General features: G+C 38.7%; 1 protein-coding gene across 1 annotated transcript in view; it reads right to left on the reverse strand.

Annotated features, from left to right (window-relative positions):
• Positions 1-13246, reverse strand: part of LOC135089312 (cytoplasmic dynein 2 heavy chain 1-like) — an 88243-nt gene that overhangs the window by 24667 nt on the left and 50330 nt on the right. The window contains 9 exon segments of the mRNA XM_063984833.1: positions 2733-2818; positions 3420-3556; positions 3899-3992; positions 4456-4613; positions 8150-8363; positions 8647-8856; positions 9078-9209; positions 9963-10064; positions 10608-10822. Coding sequence (XP_063840903.1) covers positions 2733-2818; positions 3420-3556; positions 3899-3992; positions 4456-4613; positions 8150-8363; positions 8647-8856; positions 9078-9209; positions 9963-10064; positions 10608-10822 — 1348 coding nt within the window.

The raw sequence follows: 13246 nt of genomic DNA on the forward strand, positions 1-13246 counted from the left end.
GATACTTGAATAACATCAAAAGTATGGTTTCCCATATTGAAATGTAAATACCTGGAACAGATGAGAAATGATACAAGAAATCTATATCAACTAAGGAAAAAACCTGGTTAAGTATATATTTGGGGACAGGATAACATGAGTGTAGCTCAGGACCTATATATTACAACTAAGTACACACACACACACACACACACACACACACACACACACACACAGAAAAGAAATGGAATAGAGAAGAAAGGAGGGAAAGTGATGTTCTTAGTGAAGAAGGATATGGCAAATAGAACTGAGTATGGGAGAGCTCTGGTAGAAATCCTCAAGGTAAGAATCAAGAAAAAGGGAAATTAAGTATTGGTATATGTACAAGCAATGATGGGAGCAAAAAGTAAGAATGAAAATTTACAACATTTCAATTCAGTTAGATCTCCAACTGTACATAATAAAAATGGATTATAAGAAAATTATAATGGATACATGTAAGTGCTTGAAAGAACTGTTAAAAGAGAAAAATAAAAAAAACAGAGATGAGAGACTTAATGCTACATCACACAGGGCAAATTCATCCCAACATGTTAGTAATTTTTGTTGGCAGTTGGGCAAAATGAGCAAGCAGCACCTTATTGCTCATTTACTGTTGTCAGGAAGAATGGAAAATGGTTGTGCTGCCAGACGTGTTGGGAGTATTTGGAGTCAAATGACTATCGTCTTTTGACAACCGCAGATGTCGAGACAAACAATTGGTGAAGGAGTCCTGTGCTAAGTTTTGCTGGTGTGTGAAAGCTTGGCACAAACTGAGCTATAGGCGATCCAGACTATTAATTGGTACTCAGGTTATTGGTTGTAGGATCTGCTCGTGGTATTGCCACCTCAACCTGGAGTGACCTGACCATGGCCGGCAGGGCATGGCCTGTGGAGACAGCACTGCACAGTCTATATGAGTTGCCAAGTGGATTGAAAGATTTACAGCATCGTTGTTCCATCATCAAATTGAAAGCCATTAAAAAAACATGCAGTAATTTTGGAATAATTAAGACAAAATAAAATGGCTAAAGAGATACTAGTTGGGGGTTTGTTGTTGGAATGACAAGGCGTCAACACATTGGTTCAGTCCATGTGTGACACCAAACTCGTTGGGTTTGCTGTATCATCAACAAAAATGGCCAACATGTTGGAAGAAATTTGCCCTATGTGATGCTGCCTTTAAACTGTAAAGAAGTATATTGGGATGAGTGGGGCATCTAAGGAACCTTAGAGATAAGTCTTGAGGAATCATTACATTGAAACTGGCAATAGATAATTTATTAATACAATGAAAGAAGAAAAGCACAAGATGTGGAGATAAAGGGGAATCATCTCAATTTGATCTACTGGTGTGTGAAAGCTTGGCACAAACTGAGCTATAGGGGATCCAGACTATTAATTGGTACTCAGGTTATTGGTTGTAGAAGAACTATTTCTTATTGAAGGTGTCATGCTGGACTATCCATGGACTAAGAGTAATCATGCTGTAAAAGAATTTATGAGGAAAAGATGCAAAAAGAAAAAAGAGAAAAGCAAAGTTAAATTCAATTACAATTAGGAAGTATTTTGAGGACTGGAATATGTTTTACAATGCTAGGGAGACTGCAAAAAATGAGAGAAGTCTAAAAGGAAAGCGACACCAAATTTATATCTAAGGTAGTAAAAGAAAAGACAGGTATCAATGTCTGGTTTAATAACAGATATGCATAAGCAAGAACCAATGGGAAAGAGGAATGAAAAAAATAGAGATGAAGATGTACCAAGTAATGTAATAAATAAATACTTGAAGTCAGAAGAAAAGGAGAGAAAATATCAAATCATTGAAACGTGTAAGGATGAACTAAAGTTATTCTATAGAGATGTTATAAAAAGTTAATGAACTGAAGGTAGGAGTCATCATTTACAACAATCTGGAGACTATGACAGAAAAGATGAAGGAAAGTTTACAAAAGATTTTTAGAAGAGAAAATGAGTTTGTAAATCCAAACAGTATAGAAAAGGATATGGTACTGACAAAAATATAGGTAACAAAGCAAAAAATATTAAGTATAAAGGAGAAACTGAATGTGAGGAAAGAATCAGGGCTTGATGGAATATAGAGCAGGATATTAAGGGAATGCAGTATTATTGTAACCTCCCCGAGAGATGGTAAGATTTGAAGACGGCAAGTATTATAACATTACATAAAGGTGATAAGATAGATCCATTAAGTCATAGACTGGTGTCATTAACAAGTGTGTTCACACAGAAAACTGAGAAGAATAAGTAGATGGAATACTTAGAAGAGATAAAAATTTGAACAGAATATCCATTTGGCTCCAGAAAAGGATCTGTATGTATAGAATGGAATGAACAGAAAGGGGCGCAGAAGGAAGCTGAAAAACAGCACTTGTATGAAAGACATTAAGAAGCAAAGGTATCTCCACTGAAGCATAGGGGCCTAAGATGATCTCAATGAGAATGGTCCACAGAAGAAGTATTCATACCTTAAGAAAAGTTGGTTTACACTGATACTCGAGCAATTACTGTCCTCCCTGAGGGAGGGGATGGGGATGCATGGTGTAAGAAAGGTCATAGCCTTACCTGTAGAATGGACTATATGAGGTCAAAGCTTTCATTGGAAGGGTAACAGCAGGTGATTCTGTGTGTGATCTTCAAGAGTGTATGTGAATAACATATCAGAATAAATTTATGCACACAGTCTTACAGACCTTGACTGACGAGATCACCCCTAAGTAGTGGAAAGAGCAGTGGTTCTACCTGGTCCACATCTTGTATGATGAGTGTCTTGCCAAATCTGAGGAAATGCATTAAATAAATTACATCTTTGGAATAGTGCATTTGATCATCTAACAGCTTCACTGTGGCAATGTAAAGATGAAGGACCACTCTTCAGAAAGAAAGCCAGAGATCTTGAAAATCCTAAGCAGGCTAAGCAGGCCCCATCACAGCAATGCTGCCCTATTTTATATATTTGGAGTCATTGTAAATTATGAGTATCCCATTAAGATTTCAATCCTTGTCTGTTTTCACTCAAATAATTATCCTTTACATACATTTCCCAGTTAGAACATGAGACATTACACTTCAACTCCTGATATAATGTTAATTCAAATTGAAAGTTAAAACTCAGAAACAGAAGAAACAGAAGGGTCAATAGCTGGATAAGAATGTTCAATGCCAAGTGTAGTATTAAGTCCGTAACCTATGACCTACCTTGGCCATGCAAGAAACTGTAATTATTCAGTAATATATTAATTATATTTATGATTTTCATACTTAATATTCAGTCATGTAATCCTAAGACATCTCTTGCCATTTTCCTGTGTTTTTTTATTAATACATTTCACCTATACATGCCTAAAAAAACTCTGTAAGCCCAGCCTCATCACACTCACCTGACAGCCAGCTCTAGTGTGGTGACAAACTTGGGATCCTGCTGAGTAGTGACCTCAACTGTTGACTCACGCAGGTGTTCTCGCACCCAGGTGGTGGCTCGGGATGAGGGGTCAATGAGGAATGGGCACATCCCATTCTGACAAAAAAGACAGACAACCTTACTTTTCTATTAATTTATGAAAAATGGAAGGGAGAATATAAAGTTGGAAATTGCATGCTTATTGATACCTATTTGTTACCTAATATAATAGGTTAGTCATATCTAAAGATAATGAAAATGTCTTAACTATAGATTTCTTTAGTAAATGACTTCTGGATTTTGGATATGAAATCAAAGAAAAATTTTCAGGAACGTAAATGAATCATTCATTCACATGATATATAAATTGGTAGTTTATTAATTTACAAATAAGGAAAATATATTAATGAAAGCAATGAGTACAAGTTTACACTAATACTGAAAATCTGGTTATATTACCTGGAGGATGACTAAGGCATTTTCAATGGAGAGTTGGTCTGAGGGGAGACCCTCAGCCTTCCACTGCAGCTGCTCCCTCTCACTGCTCAAGAACCTTTGGGAAGAAAAGATACCAGGTGGAAATAAGTGGGGGAATAAACCACTTAAAGATGAGACAACAAAGTATCATATGAATAAATGAGCATATGCACTGAGCGATATTATAAACAATGAATATGGTGCAAATATGCAGCCATAAACAAGACTCCCTACATATTAGAATTTGTGCGGCTGGATGGAAATCCATGAATGTTCAAATCCTCCATTTTTTTCTTTCATCCCTCAGAGATACTGTGCCCTATACATATTATACCTTTGTGATGTTGAAATTATAAAAAGCAATAATTCTTTATGGGATATGATATCTAGAAATATCAGACTGACTAAATTAAAACCTTCTTTGGGCAACTGTATTCACCAAACAGCACAAGCAATTATCTTCTTCATGAATTTAATGCTATCTTTGCTACCTTCCTGAGCACACATGAATGGATATTATGTAACAAAAATCAATTTACCTTCTCAGATCAAAGCTCTTCACCTTCAGCATGTGGCTCCAGTGTGCCAAAGTTACTTTTCGGATGTCCTCTGGTGCCTCACTGAGATATGTGATGAAGGCTGCAGCCAGAAGGGCTTCCTGGGGCAGACCTTTTAAGCCAGCCTCAAGCTCTGACACCTGGGCAGAAAATGTTGGTTATGTGATTAATATGACATCAGTGGTGTTATGATGGGTGATTCCCAAGAGACTGTGTGTACAAGATTGACTAGCCCATGTCTTTTACAAGCAACCTATGAAAATTGTGATGTTACAAGACAGCTCCCCTCCTACAGTTTTCATCCTTCTTTCTTCTCCCTCCTACAGTTTTCAACCTTCTTTCTTCTCCCTCCTACAGTTTCTATCCCTCTCTGCTCCCTCCTACAGTTTCTACCCCTCTCTCTGCTCCCTCCTACAGTTTCTATCCTTCTCTCTCTCTCCTCCCTCCTACAGTTTCTATCCCTCTCTCTGCTCCCTCCTACAGTTTCTATCCTTCTTTCTGCTCATACTCCCTCTCTCTTCTCCTACATTAAGAAATCCATCCCCCTCAAAAAAAAAATTTCCTTTTTCTTTTACATATAAGTATTAGTTTTATATCATATTGATAAGCAACATCTATATATATATATATATATATATATATATATATATATATATATATATATATATACAGATGGCTCCTTACTTGATGAAGCAGCTTTCCTACCTATATTTCTAACACCTGCCATCTTTTTTTTCACAGCAGATGTCATTGACTAGAGGTGCTTTTGATATGAATCTTGGGCCTGCCTTCCTCTCCCCATTCACCATGCTTTTCATACCTCCTTCATACATACATGCATACATATGAGATATAGTCAAAAAGTATCCAACCTTGAATTTGTTAGCACAAAGTAATAATGTGACAGCAGAATCTGCATGGGTATTTGGTGGCCATGTCCTTACTGACCGTATGCAAAAATTTTCATGTCTGTAGGTGGCACCAGTCACCTGCAGTGATATGTTAAGTACAGACATGAAGAATGTGTTGTGTGATTTTTCTTTTTGAGTCAAGATGACTGAGCACATTGAGTAAAGAAACTGTATCAAATTTGGCCAAAAACTTGGTGATACGCAAGCTCAGACTATCAAAAAGATACAGAATGCCTTTGGAGATGATGTTATGGGAAAACACAAATAAAGGAGTGGTACAACTGGTTCAAAGATGGCTGCACCTCTGTGGACAGTGAGCCACATTGTGGCAGACCATCGACTAATAGAAATGACAAAATGAGTGCGAAGGTTCAAGGAAAAGTCCATGAAGACCATCGTGTGGCTATTGAAGAAACTGTTGCCAGAGTTGGAATCACCCATTGGTCAGTTCATCCAATTATAACAAAAGATTTGTTCATGGGGATGATGTTGGCCAAATTTGTACCAAAGTTGCTGTCTGACCAGCAGAAAGAAAACAGAAAGGAAATCTCCCAGGACATGCTAGAGTATGCTAGCCAAGATTAAAACTTCATGAACACTACTTTCACTGGCGATGAGACATGGGTGTACAGCTATGATCCTGAAGCAAAATTGCAATCATCCCAGTGGAAGCATCCATCCTCACCAAGATCAAAGAAAGCAAGACAGGTGCACAGCAATGTTAAACTAATGACCTGTTTTTTTTACTACAGAGGTATTGTTCACCATGAATATGCACCACAAGGTCAGACAATTGAGTAGCTTTGTGGGATAGTGATCCAAGCGCCACGGGCTGCCAGACCCTGATATCATGCTCAACTACCTGAACTGGGCTTCCCGCACTGTCTGGTGGGAGTTGGATTCGTCTCCCTCTGAGTTAACATGGTCAAAATTGTTATACAATATAATGTACTTTTGGCATAATGGACCTGGCCTGCCCAGGCTTAGTTGACTCCGTGAGAGAATGATCCAAGTTGTGCTGAGACAGAAATCAGCCAATCAGCACGTTGGCGGGAATGACGTATTTGTGACGTCATGGGAAGTTAGCCAATGTTGTGGAGTGTGAGTCTATGATGTCGGCAACACACAGCCAATGAGCAAGCTGTGGGATCTCCCGGGCTATACCTACAGTTTAAATTTTCCCATGAGCGGTGTTGCCATTACACTTGGATCTCTGTGTTTTCTTGTGATTTATCATGATGGCTATGCATGATTCCGGTAGTGATGTTGATAGCTGACAAGCTATTATTGCACATGGGGCGAGTGATGGTGGAAGTGAATTTGAGGAAGATCAAAGAAAAAAAAGGGCATCAGAAAGTTGAAGAGTGGGGAGCACTGTGGCCAAAGTGAAGTGAAATCTTGGCCAAGTGTACAAAAAGTTATGAAAAAAAAAAGAGTGGCTGCATGTGCTATTGGTAATCCTTACCGTGATGAGTGTTTTAGCAAGGTTATGCAAGAAGGTATTAATAAGATTTGACCTGAGTCTCATCCCCCTCCCACCCCTGTACAACGCCTCCCTCCACCTCTCAGATGAGAAGCTCAGTGACCTCAGGAACTTGTTATCCCTAATGCCAGATGACAAGAATGTCTTATATGAGGGCCTCCAGGCTGGCAGAGTTGAGCATGAAGTTACCTCTCCTGACGAGGAGAATGACATGTTGCTCAATTATTGCAACTAATCCTGGTTGGAGGTGGAGGGGGATGGGAAAGGGATGGATCAATATTCAACAAGCAACATTCACACTAGTGCAGTAAGTACACCTGTAAAATTATTTCATAGTAGTGGTATAGTCATCTCTATAATCTTAGTTAACATTAGAAAATCACATTATTTGAACTTGACAAGTGCATGGTTTGGTTATTAATAACAAAATTATAATTGATTCTAATAAAAATTTTATTCATACCACTGGGAAGCTGAAGCTTCAAGGATTATTTTGGAGCATATTTCTCCAAAATTGTATGGTTGGTTCTCGAGATATTTGAAATTTTGTGACAGTAAACTTTAGGAGTGATTTGTGACATTTTTAAAAAATGGCACTTGGATCACTCTCCCATGGACCTACTCAATTAACAAAGAATACTACCTGGGGCTTCTTTGCCGCCTTCTTGAAGCTGTGCGGTGAAAACGACCCAATCTGTAGGCAGCAAAGAACCGGCAACTCCACCATGACATTCCACATCATCCAAGAATTCCTTGTTAAGCATAACACACCACTTGTTCGTCAGGCTTCCTATTCCCCAGACTTGGCTCTGTGTGACTTTTGGCTATTCCCAAAGCTCAAAAATATACTCAAAGGGAGAAGATTTCAGTCAACAGAAGACATTAAGCAAAATTGGACAGCACATCTCTACAGCATCCCAAAAAGTGATTTCCAGAAATGTTTCCAGCAGTGGCAGGAATGGTGGTAGAAGTGAGTAGACTCCAAAAGTGAATACAATGAACGAGACTAAATAAAAATTGTGAGTTTTAATATTATTTGTTTTTTTGGCCAAAGGTAGGATACTTTTTGACTACACCTTGTACATACATACAGTGAGAGAGAGAGAGAGAGAGAGAGAGAGAGAGAGAGAGAGAGAGAGAGAGAGAGAGAGAGAGAGAGAGAGAGAGAGAGAGAGAGAGAGAGAGAGAGAGAGAGAGAGAGAGAGAGAGAGAGAGAGAGAGAGAGAGAGAGAGATATGATTTTTGTCTCACTTCAACACAACAAAGTGTGCCCCAGTCTCACCTGCTGACTCCACCGTTGGTATTCCCCCTCTAGCTTAGTCACTAAACTCTCTGCAGCAGTGATGGTCTCCTGAGCCTTGCTGAGGTGGAACTCCACTTCTGCTGCTTCCTTGGTAGAGCGATTTAGTTTTTCACGCAACACAGACACCTGTTTGTCCACATCTTCCAGGCCAGCTGACAGCTCTCCAATCTGTGCCTCAGCTCTCTCCAGGTTTCTGTAGATGATAATGTAATAATTACAGTCTGTTTATATAAATATTGTGAGCAAAATATGGCCTTTCCTCCTTTCTCAATATAACAACTGCCTGCATGGATCACTCATCACCTGCCTCCCACTTGCCCTTGTGTTTTGAGTTTCATCACTCTGTAAAGCATTTTCTCTCAAGAGTCATTTCCTTTTTTTAAGTCCTGTATTGTGAAGGGCATGATAATGATTAAACTGATCATCAAATTGATGAAATAATCCTCTCTATTCTGTTGAAATGCTCATCTGCTCACCTCTGTAGCTTGTTCTGTTCTTGCTCCAGTGGCTTGACTTTCTCCAGAACATAGGAGAAGCGTACGTTAGCCTTCACCCAGGCAGCGAGGGGTGCAGCAGCTGCAGAGGCACGCTTGGCTACAGCTGGGTTGAAAGAGTCTGAACGTTCCTTCAGCAGTTTCTCAACTGATCGCCGGTTTTCACTAGTCACGTCTCTTGGGTCATAGCTCCTGTAAAAGGGACATATGTATAGGCAGTCCACATTACTTTGATGATATTTTTTCAGTTGGACATATAACAAACAACTATATAGAAATAGTAATCTTAAAAAGTAAAATGGATGAACAAGCCAACATTATTTGTTTGGAGAAAGAATGCTTAGTTTGGGTGAAGAGAACTAATTTTCCTTATTTTTTCCTTGGAAGCCTATGGTGATACTGTATTGCACTACCGTATCTCCTCCTTGATGCCTCTCTTGGCCAGGAAAGTCTTCATGGAATTCCATGAGGTATCCTGGACTCCCATAAGGCGCAGAACTCCCTCTAAGATGTCCCGGATGACTTCAGGTGGGGCTCGCAGGGATCTGATGATATGAATAATGATTGAGTGTTGGTACAGTCATACTCAACCATATTTCCCATACTAGACACATAAGCGGATTCACAAGCAAGAACTAGAAAATAAGTCATCAGTAAGAAAAAATCTCAGATTTTTCTTTAACAGCTATACTATGCTAGCCTTTAAGTGAAAGCTCTTGATAGTTAAGAATACATACAAGATCAGTATCTCCAACTTCTTCCTTTCAAATCATAAAAGAACATGTAGCTTTTCACAAACCAAGAAACAGCCTTGAGGGCTTAAGTAAATAAAGATAGGAACAAGTTGATACAGCTGGCAGCTGGTAAGGCTGCAAGTCATGATCTCATAAATTACACTGTGCAGCAGTGTGATTGCTGGATGATAAATGCATTTTCTATAGATTCTTCTGGAAGAAAAAAAAGAGGGAAAAAAAGTTAGATATTACCAAGCTAATGGTTAGAATAAAGTAGGATACTTACCTTACAAAAATTTTCAACTATAAAAAATAAAATTTAAAAATTTTGATTCTCTCTCTCTCTCTCTCTCTCTCTCTCTCTCTCTCTCTCTCTCTCTCTCTCTCTCTCTCTCTCTCTCTCTCTCTCTCTCTCTCTCTCTCTCTCTCTCTCTCTCTCTCTCTCTCTCTCTCTCTCTCTCTCTCTCTCTCTCTCTCTCTCTCTCTCTCTCTCTTTCTCTCTCTCTCTCTCTCTCTTTCTCTCTTGCTCTGCTCTGAAGCACTTAAAACAGAAACCTTCCATACCTGATCTCTGAGAGTGCCTCAGACTTGATGTTGCCCACAGCCTCCTTAGCCTCCCTCACCAAAGGCTCAATCTCTGCCAACTCTTCATCTATGTTTTTCTTCCTGGTGAGGTATGAGATTTCTGGTTATGTTTTTTTTTTCACATGTCTGCTTCAACGAATTTGTCCCAAAAATGCTTCAAAATACATATGTATTTGTTTAATTTCTTACCATATTCACCCATAGTATGAAAATCCAATGTTTAAAAATTCATACAGAATCTCTTTTTACTTCCAAACTGACTTAATCAAATGTAGATAGAATCCTAACCTCTGACACACCACATTCTTTTGATTAAAAACACTTGAAAATTAACTGACTGGCTGATCAATTTCTTGGTTACACAACAGCAGAAATCACATGTTATAAGGTTTCTTAATTAATTAATGCAAAAACACAAAAATTTAAGGCTTAGGAAAATACTAAATATAAATTTCCAAAAATGTGTAAATTCTAGATTGAAAAGAACAAAATGTGAAAAAAAAAAACTGAAAGAAGAAAAAGCTTTCATTCATTGCTAAGAAACCTCTTTGGGAATGAGAGAGGAGGTATGTTCTGATAATCTTTGCTTAAGGGAGATGGGCAAAACAGCTGCATAACATTCACCTTTCAGTAATCTTCTTGTTTTCAGTTAATGCCTGTTCCTTAAGAGCTTCCATCTGCACCTTCTTGTCATTGGCATTCTTCATGGTGTCAGTGATGAGCTGGAGGGCACGGTTTGCTTCTTCCTGCTTTTCTGCCAACACCACTTCTTTTTTGGCTGCCTCGGCCTTCAGACGGCTCACAACATCTCGGGCCTCATTGAGCTTGGCTACACCTGCCTGGCATCAATATCATGAAAGAGATTAACATGGTAAAATGTGCTAATTTCATATGAGGTTACATAAGTGTTCGAAGACCAAATACACAAGATTGAGAATAACAGAGAGCTGTAAGGTAGAAAATTAAACAGAACTGTAATGAAATTTATATGTTAGGGAAATGCTTGTGAATATGTCTATGAAGATGTCATGTCTTGACTAACTGTCTTTAAGAGGGATATAAACATACAGTGATTCCTTCAATATCCAAATGTTCAATAACCAGACCTCATTATCCAGATATTAAACCTGAGATATGTCTGGTTAAATATCTAGACATACACATGCCAGCCACCAGTGTATTTTGTCATCACATCCAATGTGATGTGGCAGCATGGTGCTGCTGCAGCATGATGTTTTGCAATGTGCCACTGCCACAATGTGACACCAGCTTTTCTCTCCCCCCGCCTCATAGGCAATCCAGACAAAACAAACACATAATTCTATGTATGGCTTGGCCACACTACTATCCCATCCCAAATGTGAGGATAAAAACACACTCACATAGTTCTACATGTGGCTGGGCCTCACTGCCACACCACTGTCTCATGCCGTTGCGAGAACAAAACACACACTCCCACAGTTCTATATGTGGGTGGGCCGCACTGCCACACTGCTGCGTCTTGTTGAATATGAGGGCAAAATACACACTCTCATACAGTTCAAGAATTTTATGTGGTGGGGCTGCACTGCTGCATCACACTGAATTTGAGGACACTCATACAGAAGAAGAACTAAAGGGAGAAACATTGAGATGGATGGTTGATTATTTACAAGGAAAAGAAATGAAAACAATAATCTGAGGCACTAATTCAAGCTGTATTTACAAGGAAAAGAAATGAGAACAATAATCCAAGACACTAATTCAAGTTGGCACAAAGTGACAAGTGTGGTATTGCAAGGATCTGTGTTGGCACCTATTATGTTTCAAATATATGTAAATGATATAACAGAGGATCTAAATAGTTATATAAACCTTTTTGTTGATGATGCAAAAATAATGAAAATAATAAAGATGAAAATAACTGCAAGGAGTTACAAAAGGATATTGACAAGATACATGCATGGAGCCAAAGATGGAAACTAGAATTTAATGTCAGAAAATACCATGTGTTGGAAATAGGAAAAAAGTAAAAAGAGATCTTCATGGAATTACAAAATGGGAGGAGAAATAATAATGAAAAATAATGAACAAAAAGATTTGGGAATAATGATCCAGGACACACTATCACCTGAAAGCAGTGTTGGAGAACACCTGGGTTTAAAAAATAAAAAACCCAACCCAGTTTTTTTTGGTTTTATTGATTTTTTGTTTTGTTGTTCTTTTTGGTTTTATTTTTTTGTTTATTCCTCATATTTATATGTAAATCAGTTTAAATAAGCAATCAAAAGGTAATCTAGAATGAAACAAAAGGTTTGAAGTGTTTTTTTCCTTTTTCATGTGGGAAAGGGTAAAACAGAAGAAAAAAAAAAAAAGCCCACTGAGGTGCCAGTCCCAGAACAGAGTTGAAAGTGGTAATAAAAAATTGACGGATAAGTGTCTTGAAACCTCCCTCTTGAAAGAATTCAAGTCATAGGAAGGTGGAAATACAATAGCAGGCAGGGAGTTCCAGAGTCTGCCAGAGAAAGGGATGAATGATTGAAAATACTGGTTAACTCTTGCATTAGCAAGGTGGATAGAATAGGGGTGAGAGAAAGAAGAAAGTCTTGTGCAGTGAGACTGTGGGAGGAGGGGAGGCATGCAAACAGCAAGATCAGAAGAGCAGTTGGCATAAAAATAGCAGTAGAATATTGCAAGCAAGGCAACATTGTGGTGATGAGAAAGAGGATAAAGACAGTCAGTTAGAGAAGAGGGGGTGATGAGACGAAAAGCTTTTGATTTCACCCTGTCTAAAATAGTGGAATTCCAACCACCTCCATACATGTGAAGCATAATCCATACATGGACGGATAAGGCCCCTGTACTGAGCTAGCAGCTGGGGGCGTAAGAAAAACTGGCAAAGACGACTCAGAATGCCTAACTTCATATAAGCTGTTTTAGCTTGAGATGAGATGTGAAGATTCCAATTCAGATTATAAGTAAAGGGCAGACTGAGGATATTCAGTGTAGAAGAGAGGGACAGTTGAGTGTCACTGAAGAAGAGGGGATAGTTGTCTGGAAGTTGTGTCGAGTTGATAGATGGAGGAATTGAGTTTTTGAGGCATTGAACAATACCAAGTTTGCTCTGCCCCAATTAGAAAGTTTAGAAAGATCAGAAGTCAGGCATTCTGTGGCTTCTCTGCGTGAAATGTTTACTTCCTGAAGGGTTGGACGTCTATGAAAAGATGTGGAAAAGTGCAGTGTGGTATCTATCAGCGTAGGAGTGGATAAGACAAGAAGTTTGG

The sequence above is a fragment of the Scylla paramamosain genome, chromosome 3, assembly GCF_035594125.1.
Source record: "Scylla paramamosain isolate STU-SP2022 chromosome 3, ASM3559412v1, whole genome shotgun sequence".
In the NCBI taxonomy this organism is placed as follows: Eukaryota; Metazoa; Arthropoda; class Malacostraca; order Decapoda; family Portunidae; genus Scylla; species Scylla paramamosain.